The sequence below is a fragment of the Girardinichthys multiradiatus genome, chromosome 19 (genome assembly GCF_021462225.1).
Source record: "Girardinichthys multiradiatus isolate DD_20200921_A chromosome 19, DD_fGirMul_XY1, whole genome shotgun sequence".
Taxonomy (NCBI): Eukaryota; Metazoa; Chordata; class Actinopteri; order Cyprinodontiformes; family Goodeidae; genus Girardinichthys; species Girardinichthys multiradiatus.
In genome coordinates, this window is record NC_061811.1 from 1,444,797 (window position 1) to 1,465,005 (window position 20,209).

Below are 20,209 nucleotides of genomic sequence, written 5' to 3' on the forward strand. Positions count from 1 at the left end.
TCATTGATATGATGGGACCTTCAGGGTTTTGCAGAAACCTCAATGAACTGGAGCAACAATGGAAAGACGACAATTCTCCACTGCTATTATTGCAGCTCAAGATGGTTTCTACAAGCTGTTGGATCATAGGGTGTACTTAGTTTTTCTCTCACAGCTTCTGGGTTCATCTTGTTCAATAAATAATGAGGGTGTTGAATTTTTTTAAATGTGTTCACTTCAGGTTTTATTATGGTCTTATATAATTAAACGGACCACAACCGAGTAGTTCTGTGTATTATAGATCTTAACATCTGTTGGGAATTCACACAACAGTGAAAATAACTCTCCAGATTGCATGTCCTACCTGAGATGTTGATGAGGGTGGTATCCATTTTGCCTCCTTTAGGAGAAACAAAGCTTTCAATGAAGGTTGGAGCTCCGGTCCGTCTCATCCGGGATAAACTGACTTTCACAAACTCCAGGTTGATGCACAGAGAGTCTTTTCTTCCTGTCACTGAGGACGGCTCATCCTCTATAGGAGACAGATATTAACATGCTGCGGCTCTGTAAAAACACTGTTATTACATTAAACCAAGTCTTCCCAAACCTAATGGGCCCGGGCCTGGGGGCAAGCCTGTGACGGCTGATTTCTGCTTTCCGGCGCCGTAGGGATGGAAGACATAGAGGGAGAAGTCCGACATGCAGGCAGTGAAGCTCAGGCCTGAGGAGTTACAGGGAGACCCCGTGAGGTCTGACTGGCTGCTGCTGTGGCGGCTCCTCCCCAAAGGGTTCCCCGGCAGCGGAGACGCTGGAAGACATCCAACGAGCTGTTATACTAAATATCTAAAGCATCCCATGTGTCCCAGCACTAAAACGCTCCTACAATGCAGAGCAGACCTGCAAACACGCTGAAAAAATACAGCAGAGTAGAAAGTCCACAGACCTTTAGTGGGAGGTAGCTTGGGGACATGCTGTCCGGGTGGAGTGGTGGTGGGCGGGTGGGATCTGTCGGTGGGGTTGGCTCCTGTTGGGGTCTCCAGCTCTCCACGGTTGGAGGAGAACACCAGGTCTAAAGAGGGCAGCTTGAGCATACACTCCACCCTGGACATGGGCAGGCAGCTGAAGCGGATCTGAGAGGGCTGGAAGCAAACATGATCGATGTGGACTGATGACGTTCTGAACACAAACCTAACAGCATCGGGAGTTTTAACTGGTTTTATTTACCAGCTAAGCTTTCCAGCTTTGGAAAGAAAACCTCAAGGACCTTAAATTGTGCTGTTGTAATTAGCAACATCCTTTTTAGATGAAGTAGAGGAAACAGTTTTAAGTTTGCATTTCTGAAGTAAGTAGCTAGACAAGTTTGATTCCTTAAAGAGACTACGGTTAAAAGAGAATGACCGATGAACCTAACGATCTGTATCTGCAGCTGGATGATGAACTGTCTGTTCCTCAAAGCAATCAAGCCAGAGGAGCAGTAAAAACGTACTGATTCGGATGTTTTAATGTTTGTGATTCCATCAGATTTTTCTCTACTAAATAAAGGATCTGCCATTAACAACAGCCTACATTGTGGAGCCATGTTCTCCACAGCCAGACGGTACATATCTGTATTGTTTTACACCTCCAGGAGGAGGGTCTCTGTATTTTGGGTCAGGGGTTGCATTATCCACAAAAGCAGAGAAGACAGCGTGGGTCATACATTGTACCTGGACTCTGACATAGACGACCACATCCACAGGGAACGATGAGTAGGCTGATGTGGAGGAGGAAACCAGGGAGGTGGTGGATTCCTCCAGAGGTTCCACTGGATCAAACTGACCCATGTCCTCCTCCTGAGTTGCCACAGCTGCTAATACAAACACGATTATAAGCAGAGTTCATGCAAAGACTCTTTAGCTACTTAGAAGGAGACCAACCTGCATTGTTTCTCTCCACGGGAGTAATAGGAATGGTCTCCAATGCTTTTTCCAGGAAGTCCAGTAAACAAGGACTGATGACCATTTCCTCCGGCAGAGTCTGAAGGGCCACCCAGGCGTACAGCTTGGCCATCTTCACCCCTCCAATGCTCTTACCTTTGGCTGCAGAAACACAGAACAACAATACCTGAAACACCGAGGTAAAGTCTTCTCCATTGCTGTGTTCATCTAGATGCATGCACCCGTTCAAATGTCCCCTCTACATTCATGTCTTTAAATAAACAGGATGAAATCACATGCACTCAATTCCAGGGTCCACATGAGGATGATCGGATCGTGGAGAGGCGATTATTGATGGTGCTACAGCATGCAACTAGAAATACAGAAATGCTCAGTACCTGCAGGAACAGGTGGGGGCGGGGGAGGTAGGAGCGAGTTAGTCTTGCTTTGGACAGCACTGGGAAGGTTTGTTGGGCCGCTATCGTTCATACCATACAGCTTGGACTCTTTGGAGAGCGTGCGGGGCAGAGAGGATCCCCGCGAGGCATTGGGTGACTCCGTCTTCAGGGTCTTGGAGTTGTAGTGCAGCTTCAGGAGGGGACAGAAAGATTAGAATTTACAGCTCCAAAAACCTTACAAACCAGCTCAGTCTGGATGTTGAGAGAGAAGCTGACCTTCACGTCCACTCCTGGAATGTAGAAGACCGTTGTCTCCAGATCGTTGGATTTGGTTTGCAGGGTGGAGGGGCATTTCTTCCCAGCGAGAAGGTGAGTGGTGGAGTTGTAGACCGGATGGAGCTTCTTCTTCTTTGGGGGAGAATCCTGGTCCAGACTCCTAAGGCTGCGGTCACAGCTCCTATAAAGCCCCACAGAAGAAAACAACATTTATTCTGTTTTTACTTAACTGTCTGTGTGTATTTACATATAAAAAATAAATCCAGCAACAAACACAGAAAATGCAGGATGAAGTCTGCTTTCAGAGTACCTCCTCAAGGAAATCTCCTCGTGCTCCGATTGCTGAGTGATTTGGTGAAGGACACACTTCCCACTGTCGATTTCCACACGGATGTCCAGCTCGAAGTCAATGTTTTTTTCAGACGCTGGTCCACTGAAGCTGCGGCTGCCTGCTGGGCTCGCCCAGCGTTCACTCAACATCTGACTAACAGTGGAGAAGCCTGACGTCTTCCTGTGGGACGTTTGGCTGAGAGACACAGCAGATATATCAGGGTTGAAGGTGCTGCATTCAGCGTCCTACAAAATTATACAGCTTTTATTAAAGATTTTATTCAGCCTCTTTACTCTGGTATTACTAAATAAAATCCAGTCCAACCAATCACCTGTAGAAGTCTACCTAAAGGCTGGGCAAGGAGAGCATTAATCAGATAAACAGCCAAGAGCACCATGGTAAACTGTGGAGGAGCTGCAGAGATTCACAGCTTAGGTAAGTTTATTTAAATAGCGCCTTTCAGTAACGAGACACTCAAAGCGCTGTACATACAATCTAGGAGTAACAATCTATCTAAAGGAGTTAATCATGCACTCTATAAATCCGGCCGTTAGGAGAGAGTGGCCAGAAAAAGTCATTCTTCAGTTTCAGTTCAACACAAGCCTTGTTGGAGACACAACAAATGGGGAGAAAGATGAACGTTCTGCTTTACATGGAAGAAAACCAACACGGACACCATCCTGAACACCCCATCTCCACAGTGGAACATGGAGGTGGAAACATTAAGGTTTGGGCTGTTTTCTGCTAAGGATACAGACCGACTCGGCCACCCAGAGAGGCCCATGGGGAATGGTACACCATAAAATAAAGAAGAGAAGCTTCATTACTCTGCCAGAAGAGCAAAGAAACAAACAACTTCATAAAATGACAGAAGGAGGCTCCGGATCTCACTCCTACAACGATCCATGGACAGAGTGGAGGATTCAAGTTGCCACACAGCAGGTTCTGTATAGACCATATTGACCAAAATCTCCATAAATGTGTTCAAACCTGGAAACAAACTGCAGAAAACTTGTGTGCCTGTCTGCCTGAAGACATGTCTGGCAGGTGAATCAACAAGCTATTTCACTCAGGGATAGATAAACCACTTTTAAGTTTAATATAGCCTCATTTTTTCCTGATGTCTTTGGTTAATATTCTGTCTTTCCACATTAAACAAAATCACCATAAAATAAGATACTGCTTGTTCCTTTGTTATAAAATGAAAAATAATTCCCACTTCATATGTAAATAATATATGAACTATGCCTTTAATTAAATACACTGACGTGTTTCACTTGAAAGATTTTCCATTGTTTAGTTCCTGTAGCTCTGTTGCTAGGCAGAAAAACTCCCAATAAAACTGTAGCCATGGTTGTTACTGTAACTGAAACATCTTCTGTGCCATCAGAGCTAGAAATGAAACGGGTTAAATAAGAAACCAGAGGAAAGGAACAGAACTCAGATGGTTGCTTAAATAAATGTTATAATGGCAGCAACATTTCAAAATCCAAGCACAAAAATAAAACCAAAGCTTTTACACACAAACTGTAGCTCCACTCACAAAGGCCTGCGGTAGTTCCTCTGTCTCTCACGCTCCAACTCGTCCTCCTTCTCAGAGTCTTCGGAGGATGAAGAGGATGGGTCGTCACGCTTCGAGTCGTAGTGCTGGAACGGAAGTGTGGGTGAGAAGGCGACAGGGGTGGCGGGGGCACTGAAAACTGACTGCTGGCCTTCGACAGGACAAGGAGAATGAAGGTGATGGTGAGGATGAAGATGAGATGTGCCATCAATGGTGAAAGACAACAGGTCGCACTCTGACTCCTCAGGGAACTTTCAAAGAAGAACAGAAAGTCAGACTTGTGGGTTTCAGACAAATGAACAAATAGTTCCCACCACCCTGGAGACATTTGAAGCAGGAGATCCATAAACCAAAGCTCTGAAACACCAGAACATTTAACCAGCAGATTTTTCTCTTCAGAGAATTGAAAGCGATGGAGACAAACACCCCGGACCCCTAGGGTGTACGACCCTACCCCCATACTGACACACAACAGATAATCATACCACATCATTTCCAGCAACCATGTCCAATCTGGGTGAACAGCAGAGCTTGGTTGATTTAACAGAATAGAACCTACAGCCCGGACCTTCAGGTCATCCACTCCAGAGGGCGGCTGGGTGGGAAGGTTGAGGCAGTGAAACATTAAATTAGGCATTAAGGACATGCCAGACATTTCTCCTTTAAAACAGACTTTCATAAAGCTGGGGTCAAAGGTTATCATTATGGCCATGACTCATTCATTTTTCACTTTTCATGATCTGTTGCAGCTGTCATTTGTCAGGGTGGAAGCAGTTTAGATCTTCTCTGATCCCACAGGGTCAGAACTATCCATGCAGACCCAAACACATACAAACAGCCCCACTAATACCTGGTTAAACATCTCCTGGTGAGTTCCACCTTCACCATAGTTGAGCACTCATTTCAAATGGTCGGTTCCAGGCCCAAAACTTGGTGTCAAGTCCGAGCCTTTGAAAGACCTTTCTAGAAGTCTAATGTGATCCACTCCAGAACCAGTTTGGCACCATTGTCCTGCTACAAGAACCAACTGTGTCCAGGTCTCAGCTATCTTACTGCTGATTTGAAGTGAAGTTGAAGAATGTGGAGATGGTCTGCAATGCACCAGTAACACCAGTGCAGAAACAGACCCAAAGCATGATGCTACCACCACCGTGCTTGATAGTTGGTACAGTGTTCATAGGTTTAAAGGCCTCCAAGCATACTTGATGTGATTGAGTCCAAACAGTTCAGTTGTTGTCTCGTCTGACTATCTCACTCATCTCCAGAAGACATTTGGCTTGTCCACGTGGGCAGCTTGAAGGTGCTGATTTTGGAGCAAGAGCTTCTTTGTTGGTCAGCAGTCAACTGGGATTTTAAAATGGATTCATTGTAGACAGTGACTGGTGTTTCAGCAGTTTCCAGTTCATGGCAGACCTGAGCGTTGGAGGTTCCTTGGATTCTTCAGAACATGTAAACAAATTTCCTTTTAGCTGGTGGGGGCAGTTTGGATCTTCTTCGAGAACATGGCAAAGTGGTGGCAAACTAAGAACTCACACTTGATGGTTTTGGGTCCAGACTTCTTCCAGTTTGGGTAAATCTGTAATTCTCCTTGTCAGATCTTCTATCTATAATTATGTTTTGATTGTTGGTTGGTCCAATTAGTGCTTTCAAATAAATCCTTCATATCCCATTATAGGGAAAGTCCCAGCTGCACTCAATTGTGATGTCTAACCAGAAGCTAGCAGGCATTTAGAGCCTTCAGCACCAGTAATTAAAGTATGTAGGTGGTTAATACTTGAGAATGTGCGTATAATTACGACCATGTGTGGATCATGAAAAAGTTTGTCCCAAATACTGTTTTCTAAGAATCACTGCAGCAGCAACATAACAGCTCAAACAAACCATAAAAAGCTCAAAATGATCACAAGACAATCATAAGTTCATGACAAATAAATTAAAACTTCTTTTAAATGAAAACTGCAAACAATAAGCTGAGATGTAGAGTTTGAGGTAACATCTGTTGTGAGAAGAGACCTTCTGGTGATGTCAACCACTAGCTGACAGACTGGAGCTGAGAGGCGACACATGCAAAGTTATTAGAAATCAGACGGGACATTAGGGTTAAAGAATGGCTGATGGATTCATCATGCAGATTCATGACAGGATGGGAGTATGGGAATTTATTCATTATACAGCATTTAATTGGAGATCTTATTATTATGGAGGCCAATCTACAGGGGTTGAACAATGAAACTGAAACACCTGGTTTTAGATCACAATAATTTATTAGTATGGTGTAGGGCCTCCTTTTGCGGCCAATACAGCATCAATTCATCTTGGGAATGACATATACAAGTCCTGCACAGTGGTCAGAGGGATTTTAAGCCATTCTTCTTGCAGGATAGTGGCCAGGTCACTACGTGATACTGGTGGAGGAAAACGTTTCCTGACTCGCTCCTCCAAAACACCCCAAAGTGGCTCAATAATATTTAGATCTGGTGACTGTGCAGGCCATGGGAGATGTTCAACTTCACTTTCATGTTCATCAAACCAATCTTTCACCAGTTTTGCTGTGTGTATTGGTGCATTGTCATCCTGATACACGGCACCGCCTTCAGGATACAATGTTTGAACCATTGGATGCACATGGTCCTCAAGAATGGTTCAGTAGTCCTTGGCAGTGACGCGCCCATCTAGCACAAGTATTGGGCCAAGGGAATGCCATGATATGGCAGCCCAAACCATCACTGATCCACCCCCATGCTTCACTCTGGGCATGCAACAGTCTGGGTGGTACGCTTCTTTGGGGCTTCTCCACACCGTAACTCTCCTGGATGTGGAGAAAACAGTAAAGGTGGACTCATCAGAGAACAATACATGTTTCCCATTGTCCACAGCCCAAGATTTGCGCTCCTTGCACCATTGAAACCAACGTTTGGCATTGGCATGAGTGACCAAAGGTTTGGTTATAGCAGCCCGGCCGTGTATATTGACCCTGTGGAGCTCCTGATGGACAGTTCTGGTGGAAACAGGAGAGTTCAGGTGAGGAGGAGAGGTTCAGCAGCCGAGGTTTTATGTTTTGTGGATACAATCCGGGTTAGCACCCGAACATCCCTTTCAGACAGCTTCCTCTTGCGTCCACAGTTAATCCTGTTGGATGTGGTTCATCCTTCTTGGTGGTATGCTGACATTACCCTGGATACTGTGGCTCTTGATACATCACAAAGACTTGCTGTCTTGGTCACAGATGCGCCAGCAAGACGTGCACCAACAATGTGCCCTTTTTTGAACTCTGGTATGTCACCCATAATGTTGTGTGCATTTCAATATTTTGAGCAAAACTGTGCTCTTACCCTGCTAATTGAACCTTCACACTCTGCTCTTACTGGTGCAATGTGCAATCAATGAAGACTGGCTACCAGGCTGGTCCAGTTTAGCCATGAAACCTCCCACACTAAAATGACAGGTGTTTCTGTTTCATTGTCCAACCCTTGTATTTCTAAATACATTAAAAAATGCTTCTGTTGAGGTTCTTTAAAAGACCAGAAGATACGAATACTTCAGGTGATCTTCTGCAACAAGCAGGACTGTGCTAATAAAAACAGATCATTGTGTCATCCTGTTTTGATTCTGCATTTTCACTCTCCAGTCAGCAGCTAATCATAGAGGAAAGGAAGACGTGGAGGAAATTTGTTTTTTTTTTTCCTTTTATGATTATTTTATTTATTTTAACCATATACCTTAAAAACCTCTCCTGGGCTGACAGATGAATGTGGAGAGTCCAAAGTCTGAAGATTATTCTTTAATTAAACAAAACAGTCATTATAAAAAAAACTAAACCTGAGGTCAAAGATGCAGAAATACAGGAAGAGGTGTTTTGATCCATGTACTAATGATACAAAAATACTCTGAGTTTCATTGGATGAACATAGAACATGATGAACTCACAGAAATGGAAAAATCTCAGGGTTTCTACTCGGTTTCCAGACTGCTGTTTAAAGAGCATGTGGAAGAAGAAGGACTAGTTTACCGGGTCCTGGATGTTAAAGGTGACCCGGGGTCCAGCACAGGATGGATCCATACGGACTTCTGGGAAATCATCCACATCCCCAATCTTGGAGCTGCAGAGACAGAGAAGTTACTCAAACACCTACAAGCAGCTCAACCAGTCAGATGTTCACAGTCCAGGTTTTCATTTCAAATGATTTGAATTTTCAGTTCCAGTGTGTAGAAAATAAAAGGCATTTTAATACCAGCTTCCTTCATCTTTGGCTTTATGTTTGGCACAGACGTCTCCTAATGTCTTTATTACCCAGGCATCTGTTGTTGGTCCATCAATCCAAGGAGAAGATGGCAGAGCTCTGCTTATCATTCTTACCAACAAACTCAGGAGATCTCTGTAATCCCAAGAGGACTGGAAGGCCAAAATAGACCTTACCTGCTGATGACAGAAGTCATCCCTAAAGAAGCTGCAGGATTCTGGAAAAAAGTTCTGGGTAGATGAGACAAGATGTTCCTGAACCAGAATAATAGCCAGAGGAATGGGTGGAGACGAAAAAAGGTCTGCTCAAGATAGCAGCTCATCTGGTAAGCATGGTGGTGGGACTGCTATGGTTTGGGCCAGTATGGTTTCCACTGCTGTGGTATTTATTGTGATAACAACAAAGAAACTTAAAAGTGTCTTTTTTCCAGTCCAGCCAGTCAGTCAGGCCACCACAGCTCCTGGTGTACTGAACTACTTCAGCTCAGTGGAGTCCCTTTAATAACGACATTCAATCATACTTCCAGATATTCATTTCATTCATCTTCTATACTGCTTATTCCATAGTGGGCCACGGGATATATTGATATTAATTGATAATTCAACTGTGACAAATATTGTTTTGGCAAATTAATTCCTAACACTCCATTTTGGGGGATTGCAAAGATTATTAGAATTTATCTTTATCACAATAAATCATATTTCAGGTCACAATAAATATTTTCTCCATAGCAGTGAATAGTAATTCCCCATGTTTAGAGAGGAACCTCAACATCTTCATCCTGCAGCAACATGATCCCAAACGTCCTGCTGAAGCAATAGACGGTGTTCTGAAGGCTTATACTCATAGACACCAGCTCCACTGGGCTCCACTATGGAGGTGTCCATGACTCCCAATCACTGCATTCAGCAAGGACTGCTTCATTACATCTGCTATTATATCTTTGTCCCAGTCTACACAGCAGAGGTAACAGGGTGCAGGGGAAGGATGTGACGTATTCACACATTTGTTTTTTATATTCAGTAAGTCATTTCAGAGTCCCAAACTGCTCAACTAATGTTTGTACCAAGAAAGAGTAATGGGAGCGATGTCCCAAACATACAGTGTAACATCTATGTTTAAGAGCCAACATGGAAACCTGGGGGCCTCCTGCACTGGAGAGTCACCTCTGTCTATCGATCCGTTTCAGAGGAGGCCGACCTGCTACTGCCGAGATGCTTTTGGAGCGGTTGTAGCTGGGTTTGTAGCCGAGACCCCATTTATCCTTCAGAGAGGCCGCCTGCGTGAGAACAAACCATCAGAAACAGGTCGATGTTTCAGCCAAAACTACAAACTATTTTATGTAAAACATATACTAGCTTGAGATGAACAGGGAGGTGGGATGGAGGAGATACGTACATCTCACAACAACCTGTTTAAAAGTATCATTGAGGTCTATGTAGACGTAAATGATGCAAACATTGTCCGGTTATGAAAAATGTATTATGCAAAATACTGAACAAAAACAGCAGAAATGAAACCTGAGGAAAGCTAGGAAAGAAGAGTTTGGTATATTTCCAGAAAAAAATGACATCAGCAAAACTCATTTGTAAAGTAATTTAGATCTTTGCTTGAAAAACCGCTTGAACTGAGACTGTTTTATAGACAACCTTACCTTCATCGAGAATCATCATGGATTTAGAGGAAACAGATGTTCAGCAGCAACAGAGTTATTAAGACACGGCAGGAGTATTTTTAGATTAAGATCCTGGTTTGTTACTTTCAAAGTTACAGGGAGGAGGAAGAGGTTCAGGAGAACAGTCTGTAAAGTTCATTGAAGAACCATCGTTAAAGCTGGAGTCCCACAAGGTTTAGTGTTGAGACACAAACCCTTCAGTTGATATATTAATTACATTTGTGGAGTATGAGGTAAACTGTAAAAATATGTTTGAACTCAAGGACCAGTTCAGTGACAGCAGGTCATTTTATAATCTGGATTTAAATCAGAATAAAAGAAAATGTATGATTTTTGAAAAGCGAAAAGAAAGAAACTGATTTGATCACCATGATAGCAGTTAGTTTTGAATAAAGCTTTGCAAACATCAACACTACGTATTTTAACCTTTATACCTGAGCTACTCTATAGACGTTTGGGGCAACACTCATATGACCCTAACACCAAGTTTTAGTTTTACAAAAGCAACAAGAAGCTAAAGATTTGGCCAATTTAAACAATTTAAACCATTAAAATGGCCTTTAAATGCAGAAATCATTAAAACACTACACTGAAATGAAATGGATGAAAAGAATGAACTGAAAAGTTTTTGAAAAGTTCACCCTCATGCTGGAGCGACGCAGCTTCTTTCTGACGTCTCTCCTGATGTCTTGAACAGCCACCGATTCCAGCTGCTGGTACCGCTGGATCTCCTGGTTGATGGTTCCCTCGCTGGCCCCCAATTTCCTGCAACCAACCGACAATCAGGTTATATTCAGGAAAGTAATTTGCTCCACGTTGAGGTAAAAATCTTACTTGAGGTCATCGATAACTTTGGCCTGTTCATTCAGCTCCCGAATGTCCACCACCCTCTTGGTGACCTTCCTTCCACGAGCATCAATCACCTGGTTCCCCATCATCTGCCTGCGGGGGTCCATGTTCTCCTGTTCAAACCAGATCAATGAGACCCATTACAACATGTATGTGACAAAACTGATGAGACAGCTGCTAATAAACATCTCCAAACAAAATCTAAATTATACCAAGATTGATTGATGAATCCAAACCCCAGAACACACCTCCACCACCATCACCAGCCTATTCACAGTGAAAGAAGGGAAAACCAAAGGTCTACTGACTCCAAGAACTGCAGGTCTGAAGCCCAACAATGAATCTTAATGAGGACCATCAGGGTTTTTAATCACAGTACAAGAGCTGTGCTGATCAGCATTATGGGATCCATCATCTGAAAGTGATTGAGTAACCTCAGAAGACAGTTCCCACTGTGGGGGGCTACATACACAGGCCCAGGAGAGGGGTCTTTGGGCCCTGGTTCTGCAAGGTGGTGCACTGTTTAAGCAGTCCTCAGGGACAGAGACACTCTGAGGCCTGGGGCTGAGGCCCAGGATGTGGTTTACCAGACGCCTCTTCAAGGTCAGCCGAGGGCTGAACTGGTTCTCTGAACTCTGTAAACAACAGCAGGAAGACGTGGATGAAGAGGTGGAAGGAGTGATAACCTGGGTCATGGGAAGAACCAAACACGCTGGTCTTAGACCTTTCTGCTAGGATCACAGTATAAAAATGTTAACTTGCTGTATGAGGTTCAGAGTCCCGGTCCGATACGTTAAAACAAATCAACTCAGCACCTTTACACAGCAATGAAACAACATCATTATTCCACTAAATCACTAATGGTGCTCAGGATGCTGCAGTCTGATTAATTTGCTAACATGATGCTGAGTTATTAGATTATTTACTTGCTCATTAAGAAATGAATTCATTTGTCAGGTTTTTCATTTACGAGGTTATATGTCCGGTTCAATTCTTTTAATGACTTGTTCATTAACTTCAATTTTTATTTGATCACCAGTCACTTACTCACCTATTTATCGTTTTATTAAAACTAAACCACTCATCTGCAAACAGCAGCTTTATTTTAACACATCAAATCTGGTAAACTGAATTAATTTGTGATATTAATTTTCAAAACGTTTAGTTCTGAACAGTTTGATGAGGGTTTATAAGCTCCATGTTGGTAAAAATGCCAGCTGCTGCTTTTAAAAACATTACATTGTGCCATAACATCTAAAGCTCAGCTCCATCTGGTACCTTAATCAGAACCAGACTACGCTGTAAATCAGGCCTGACCGTGTGGATGGTGGGAGACATGGTGTCGGTTTCATCCTCGTCTGATAGGCCTTCCATGGTCACAGAGTTCAGGTCAGCGGCGTCGTCTACGTCCTCCTCGCCCGTCAGCGACGTCAGCGTGTTGCCCAGGGCGTTGAGGCGTTTGCCAATGTTTGGGTCCATGTGAACATCAATGCCACACATTTTCCAAAGCACATTGAGAGTCCAGGTACCGGCACTGCTGCTCTCTGTTCCAAAGAGAAGAAAAAGATCAATTTTTGTCTAAATGTTGATGTGCTGCTCAGTGTTTCATAAAAACAACATCTTACCTGCAGACGGCTGCCCCGTGGTCCTTGAGCACACTTCATATGTACCATCAGGGACTACACCTGTATGCGTGACACACACGGTGCAACATTCAGGCAATATTTCATAATTTCATATTTCATAATATCAGGAAATGTGTGATATTTTAACCACTCACAGGCATTCATGACGAGGTCTCCTCGGATCTCAGGTTTCCAGTCGTCCCAGGAGGTCTCGAAGCCCTCGGCGAAGCGGATGCAGAAGTTCTTGAAGTGTCCTTTACTCACCAGGGACTCAGAGGAGCAGGCGGTGATCTGGGTGCTCTCGATGGTCAGGACCATAGCCGAGCCGGTGTCAAAATCTATGCTGTGATTGCCCTAACGAGGGAGGGGTCAGAGTTAGAGGGTTAACCAGAGGTGGAGAACGTCAAAAAACACAGAAAAGCAGCAGCTTTCATCCATTTTTAAAAACCAGAGCTGGAAGGTGACATTTAACTCTATGAAATGATCAAAAGATGTTTTCCTAAACGTAAAATCCTGATTAAATCCTTCACATTTAGATGCCCTCAGAGTGAAATGCCACCAACAGTTTTCAGCTGTTAGATATGATTTAATCACAGAATCAGAGTTAACAAACCCATAACATTGATTTCGGATCCCTAAAATGCTAATCTGATCATCATCTCACTCATAAGCACAGAGGAATAAATATGTCCACCTCTAGAAAAATTATCTTTTCATAACTGATCAAAATTAGACCACATTTCTAGGAGCAATTATTGCAAAATTTCAAATGTCAGTGTTATTTTTCAGGCATATGAGAAGCCCCACGTGCAACACTGATCTCTACTCAGAAATAAAATTCATACAAACAGATTAAACCGGGCGGGATAAGCCCTCATTCCCTTAAAACACACCACAGGCACCGGCTCAAACTTCACTCGCTGTTATGTCAGCTATGTGGAGAAAGAAAGGTTCAGGTCACAAAACGGCTAAACGACGGTAATGTGATGCTTTTCTGTCGCAGCAGATTTTAAAGAAGAGCTCCACAATCATTTCAGTCCCACAACAAGCCACCAGAGAGGATGTAATAAACTGCAGGTTACTTTTTGGGGGTGTTTTGGCTGGCTCACTGATGTGCCGACCCCTGCTTCAGAGCTCACCTCCTGCCCCACCGGAGCTTGTCCTTTCTATGGAAAAAGGTGTGAGACCTTTAACCTACAGACATACTAGAAGTATGACAGCAACTGATACTGGCTTTTCATTAACAGTGGTTGCTTTGTGTGTTTTAATACAGCAGCTGCACAGTAACATAAATTTATATGGAAATAAACCAGTCAGTTAAAAATACTGGAGGTCAACAGCCTGAGCATGGTGACCTTGTATACAGGTCCTTCTCAAAATATTAGCATATTGTGATAAAGTTCATTATTTTCCATAATGTAATGATGAAAATTTAACATTCATATATTTTAGATTCATTGCACACTAACTGAAATATTTCAAGTCTTTTATTGTCTTAATACGGATGATTTTGGCATACAGCTCATGAAAACCCAAAATTCCTATCTCACAAAATTAGCATATCATTAAAAGGGTCTCTAAACGAGCTATGAACCTAATCATCTGAATCAACGAGTTAACTCTAAACACCTGCAAAAGATTCCTGAGGACTTTAAAACTCCCAGCCTGGTTCATCACTCAAAACCCCAATCATGGGTAAGACTGCCGACCTGACTGCTGTCCAGAAGGCCACTATTGACACCCTCAAGCAAGAAGGTAAGACACAGAAAGAAATTTCTGAACGAATAGGCTGTTCCGAGAGTGCTGTATCAAGGCACCTCAGTGGGAAGTCTGTGGGAAGGAAAAAGTGTGGCAGAAAACGCTGCACAACGAGAAGAGGTGACCGGACCCTGAGGAAGATTGTGGAGAAGGGCCGATTCCAGACCTTGGGGGACCTGCGGAAGCAGTGGACTGAGTCTGGAGTAGAAACACCCAGAGCCACCGTGCACAGGCGTGTGCAGGAAATGGTCTACAGGTGCCGCATTCCCCAGGTCAAGCCACTTTTGAACCAGAAACAGCGGCAGAAGCGCCTGACCTGGGCTACAGAGAAGCAGCACTGGACTGTTGCTCAGTGGTCCAAAGTACTTTTTTCGGATGACAGCAAATTCTGCATGTCATTCGGAAATCAAGGTGCCAGAGTCTGGAGGAAGACTGGGGAGAAGGAAATGCCAAACTGCCAGAAGTCCAGTGTCAAGTACCCACAGTCAGTGATGGTCTGGGGTGCCGTGTCAGCTGCTGGTGTTGGTCCACTGTGTTTTATCAAGGGCAGGGTCAATGCAGCTAGCTATCAGGAGATTTTGGAGCACTCCATGCTTCCATCTGCTGAAAAGCTTTATGGAGATGAAGATTTCATTTTTCAGCACAACCTGGCACCTGCTCACAGTGCCAAAACCACTGGTAAATGGTTTACTGACCATGGTATCACTGTGCTCAATTGGCCTGCCAACTTTCCTGACCTGAACCCCATAGAGAATCTGTGGGATATTGTGAAGAGAACGTTGAGAGACTCAAGACCCAACACTCTGGATGAGCTAAAGGCTGCTATCGAAGCATCCTGAGCCTCCATAAGACCTCAGCAGTGCCACAGGCTGATTGCCTCCATGCCACGCCGCATTGAAGCAGTCATTTCTGCAAAAGGATTCCCGACCAAGTATTGAGTGCATAACTGTACATGATTATTTGAAGGTTGACGTTTTTTGTATTAAAAACACTTTTCTTTTATTGGTCGGATGAAATATGCTAATTTTGTGAGATAGGAATTTTGGGTTTTCATGAGCTGTATGCCAAAATCATCCGTATTAAGACAATAAAAGACCTGAAATATTTCAGTTAGTGTGCAATGAATCTAAAATATATGAATGTTAAATTTTCATCATTACATTATAGAAAATAATGAACTTTATCACAATATGCTAATATTTTGAGAAGGACCTGTAGATGCCTCTCAATAAGTTAGGATATCACTGAAAGGTTACTTTATTTCAGTAAATATTTAGTTCTATTCTTGGAAAATAAGAATAGTAATCAGATGGATAAAAATGAGTTTTAAACCACAAATGTTCTGTGGTGGACATATGGGCTACATTATCATGGAGTGGACTGCTGACTGGACGCTGTCCAGCAGTCATTGCCACTTTCTGTAAGGAGGTCTTAACAAATTGCAGAAGAAAACTGGCTGCTCACAAATTGATGTTTCCAGAAAAAAGTGTCAAAATGTGTGGACCACTGGGTGGTTTAAAATCCTCTTAATAAATTCAGCATTTTATTTAGAAATTAAGGCTCCAGAGTCTGGACGGAGAGTGGAGAAGCACAGAATCTACTTTGGTCTAAGTCCAGTGTGATGTTTCCACAGTCAATGAGGATTAGGGGTACCATGCCATGTGCTGGTGTTGGTCCACTTTTGGATAAGTCCAAAATCAGGGCAGTCGTCTACCAGGACATTTAGACATGCTTTATTCACCGTGGTTATAAAAGCAAGGTGGACGGAGCCAAACCCCACAGATACATCACGGGCTAACAGACACCTGAAGCAACAATGCAGTTGAGCTAAAGGGTGCCATCGAGGTAGCCTGGGCTTCCTGAACACCTCAGCAGAACCGCAGGCTGCTATAGACCAAGTACTGAGTTAAAAGAATAACTCTGTAGTTGGTTAGTCTGGGTCCAACAGTCGGTCCTGATATTTCATAACTTCTATGTCAAGATTTTAAGTATTTAAGAACACTGGAAAAACATCCATCAAAACAAAAAATGACTTCATATTTTTTAGAAATATTCCAGTAATTTATTAAATATATCCATAACTAAAGTTATGGATATTTATTTGTGGCAATTCAGGCCCTCAATTTACAGTCAGTCTGTGCAGCACAGCAGAGGTTTTATTTACGCTGATATTTGAATGAATAATAATTATAATGAAACTGACTCCAGGCTCATTCTAGTTTGTCTATTCCAGACCGTCTGGGAAGCTAAACATCAAACTGTGTTACCTGGGATGCGTTGGTAATTGGAAGGCATATACCCAGGTCATTGACAGTGAGCTGCAGGAAGAGGGTGCTGAACGCCTGAGCCGAGGTCTGCTGAATGCCTGGCAGCTTGTCCACCACCTCCTTGGTGGCCATATGGATGTCGTTGTTGAGGGCCAGGCGCTGCTCGTTCCAGTCGTCATACGCTGCCTTGTAATTCAGCCAGAAGAGCACAGCTGCAGGTGGGAAAGAGGGGTTGGGGGCAGAATTGATATAAAACCTGCATGTAACCCAGACAAGTCAAGCATAGGAAATACAGTTTTTATGGGGCTTTTACAGAACTGATTTAATGGAAAGCAACATGAACTGAACCTCTGTCAAATGCCACAGGCTGGGCAAAAACAATCGGCCTGTTCAGAGTTATCAGCACAGCCTCCTTGTCTGATGAGCCACTTATTTCCTCCTGCAGGGCATTTCGCAGACCGATCCTGGTCCGGAAGTAGGCCACCTGGTGGAAGTCCGAGCCAGCCTCTTCGTATACCTGCAGGACAAAACAGAGTTGAAAGGGTCTCTGAAGCAGAGCGCATAGCAGAGGCATGCTTATCCATTACCTGATGCTTGACGATCTGTCCGAGCGCCAGGTTCAGGTCAACTTGGCATTTTCCGAAAAGCTTGAGGTAACTGCTGTTGCCTCCTGGCTGAGCCTTGCACTGGATTCTATTGGACAGCTCCAGCTCAATCAGGCCTGTCTCAAAGCGCACAGCCCGCATCGATGGAGTGGTGGCCGTCATCTGGATTCCCTGAAAACACAGACATGCCACCCCTCGGTAAGTAAGTTCTTCCGCTTGACCTCTGCGAGCATTTCTTCTTCGTTCAGTTAACATATTGAACATTTGTGGAAACCACACACCTTGAACATGAGACTGAGGGAATACAGCAGAATCTTTGGCTTGTCTGCATCTGTTGAGGTGTCGTGCTCATTCCACAGAGGGATCGGCTGTTCCCCTCCTGCAACACCAGAGAGCAGAACATCCATTCAGCAGTTCGTCTTATGAAGAAACATGAAGCACAGAGAAGATGCTGAGGTCTCACTGCAGCTGAAGGCTACATTTATTATTCTTTCCACAATGAGCCACTCTCTTTCGGACAATTACTTCGATCAGGCTCAGTGAGTTAAACCACCAGAATGAGGCACGTGACATCACCCGGTACGGCGGAGCGGGGGTACCACCCTGGAGCCAGACCTGGGGTTGGGACTTGTCAGCAAGGCCAGGTTACTCCTCGCGGGACCCGGCCGGGCCAATCCCGAACGAGGGACGCAAAGCCATCCCCCAGTGGGCCCACCACCTGCAGGGGGAACCGTGAGGAACTGGTGCAAAGAGGATCAGGCAGCAGACGAAGGTGGAGTCCTCTCCAGTTGCTAAAACCGACTCTAGGGACGAGGAATGTCACCTTGCTGGGGGGAAGGACTCTCAGCTTGTGTTTGACGTCGAAAGATTTCATCTAGAAATAGTCAGGCTCACCTCAACGCACCGTGTGGGCTCAGGAACCCAGGTCCTGGAGAACGGTTGGACTCTCTTCTAAAAGAAGGGTGGCTTGTCCTCTTCAGGATGGAGGGGCGTTCCTGCCTCAAGTGGAGGAGTTCAAGTATCTCAGGGTCATGAGGGAAGAATGGAGCGGGAGATCGACGGACGGATCGGTGCGGCTGCCACAGTAATGGGGCGCTGTGCCGGTCCGTTGTGGTGAAGAGAGAGCTGAGCTGGTTGGTCTACGTTCCTACCCTCACCTATGGTCATGAACTTTGGGTTATTTGATCCCAGACACAAGCGGCTGAAATGAGCTTCCTCCCTTAGAGATAGGGTGAGGAGCTCGGAGTAGAGCCGCTGCTCCTCCACATCGAGAGGAGCCAGTTGAGGTGGCTCGGGCATCTATACCGGATGCCTCCTGGACGCCTTCCTCGGGAGGTGTTCCAGGCACGTCCCCCCTGGAGGAGGCCCAGGACACGCTGGAGGGACTATGTCTCTCGGCTGGCCTGGGAACGCCTTGGGCTCCCCCTGGAGGAACTGGAGGAGGTGTCTGGGTGTCTGAGTCTGCTGCCCCCGCGACCCGGTCCCGGATAAAGCGGAAGACGACGAGTACAAGTACGAGTAGAAGTATTGCGGTGGACGTAAACAGAAATGGATTAGTGTCAGAGCCTCAGGGACTGTATGCTATGGCCCAGAATACTCAGACTATTCAGTGATTTAAGCAGAACCTCCAAGTGAAAGTTCTGTAAGGTGCAGTGTTTTAAAGTAAAATTTACTTTTTTGATCTGAGGTGAACTGGGTCACTGGAGCAGCAGAAAAACATAAGACAATAAAGATGAGTTCATTTAAACTGGTTGTTATCTGGGCACCGGCTTGGTGTTTATCACAGCTCATAAGCCTTCAGCAGGGTTCAGGTCAGGGCTTTCAAAGACCATTCCAGAAGCTCGATGTTTCACTGGTTCTAGAACCAGTCTGGATGAGTCTTTATCTCCAGGTTTCAACCATCTAGCTGATGGTTTGAGGTGAAATGGAGGTCGTCCTTCTGCTTCATTAGATCATCAGCCTTGTGGAGTACACAGGAGCCACTGCTAGAGAAACAGCCTACAGAATGATGCTACCTCTACCATCCTTGCCAGTTGTTACAGATTTAAAACTTTATTTTAAATTAAACTTTATCTTTTTAAAACAAACATCCTCAATAAATCATTAAAAGTCTAAAGCCAATAAAACCTGCATGGATGTAAACCTCTGACTGGAGTTGCATTTCCACAATAAAAGCCTAATGTAGAAGTTACCCTACCTGACACCTTCTGAATGACTTCATTCACTTCTTTCATGAAAACCTTCTGCAGAAAAACCAAGTGGTTGAGCAGGTCTGTAGTCAGGTTGTGTTCAAAGGAACCAATCTGTGCATCAGAACAAGAACAAACACCTTCAGACGTTTACCAGGATATTACATAAAGCACAGGAACAATTTCTGTTTGCAAATGAAGAACTAAACTTAATTACTGCATTAACAGTTTCTATGTTGGAGGTGGCACCATGTCTGGGTGCTGTTCTCACCTCGGCAACACATCGCAGGTAGTTTCCCTGCAGGTAGTTTCCCTGCTTTGCTGGGAAGTCGTCTGGAGCCCAGCTCTGGTCTGAATGGCTCTCATGGTCCTCCATGATGTACTCCCCTGACATTGTGACTGGGGGCAAACTGAGGCTGGCTGATGGAGACATGGTGGACATGTCCACTGGGGACACTTTGGACTGGAAGCAGAGCCTGTGGTTTGGCAACTCAAAGGTGAAACTGGTTTGTGCTCCTGAAACATGAGGAGAAAAGGGA

The 20,209-nt window shown here is 44.4% G+C and overlaps 1 protein-coding gene across 1 annotated transcript in view; it reads right to left on the bottom strand.

The window, feature by feature from the left end:
• The window catches only part of kiaa1109 (KIAA1109 ortholog), a 77,879-nt gene that overhangs the window by 11,298 nt on the left and 46,372 nt on the right, over window positions 1–20,209 (bottom strand). Inside the window, exons 55-76 of the mRNA XM_047393250.1 lie at window positions 19,942–20,186; window positions 19,679–19,784; window positions 17,763–17,860; window positions 17,464–17,652; window positions 17,225–17,393; window positions 16,877–17,088; window positions 13,007–13,205; window positions 12,852–12,911; window positions 12,544–12,770; window positions 11,212–11,339; window positions 11,019–11,142; window positions 9,869–9,981; window positions 8,471–8,561; window positions 4,444–4,712; window positions 2,880–3,095; window positions 2,570–2,750; window positions 2,294–2,483; window positions 1,896–2,057; window positions 1,686–1,825; window positions 923–1,118; window positions 587–787; window positions 344–511 (exon numbers count right to left, since the gene is read on the bottom strand). Of these exons, the coding sequence (XP_047249206.1) occupies window positions 344–511; window positions 587–787; window positions 923–1,118; window positions 1,686–1,825; window positions 1,896–2,057; window positions 2,294–2,483; window positions 2,570–2,750; window positions 2,880–3,095; window positions 4,444–4,712; window positions 8,471–8,561; window positions 9,869–9,981; window positions 11,019–11,142; window positions 11,212–11,339; window positions 12,544–12,770; window positions 12,852–12,911; window positions 13,007–13,205; window positions 16,877–17,088; window positions 17,225–17,393; window positions 17,464–17,652; window positions 17,763–17,860; window positions 19,679–19,784; window positions 19,942–20,186 (3,684 nt within the window). The remainder of the gene's footprint in view (window positions 1–343; window positions 512–586; window positions 788–922; window positions 1,119–1,685; window positions 1,826–1,895; window positions 2,058–2,293; window positions 2,484–2,569; window positions 2,751–2,879; window positions 3,096–4,443; window positions 4,713–8,470; window positions 8,562–9,868; window positions 9,982–11,018; window positions 11,143–11,211; window positions 11,340–12,543; window positions 12,771–12,851; window positions 12,912–13,006; window positions 13,206–16,876; window positions 17,089–17,224; window positions 17,394–17,463; window positions 17,653–17,762; window positions 17,861–19,678; window positions 19,785–19,941; window positions 20,187–20,209) is intronic.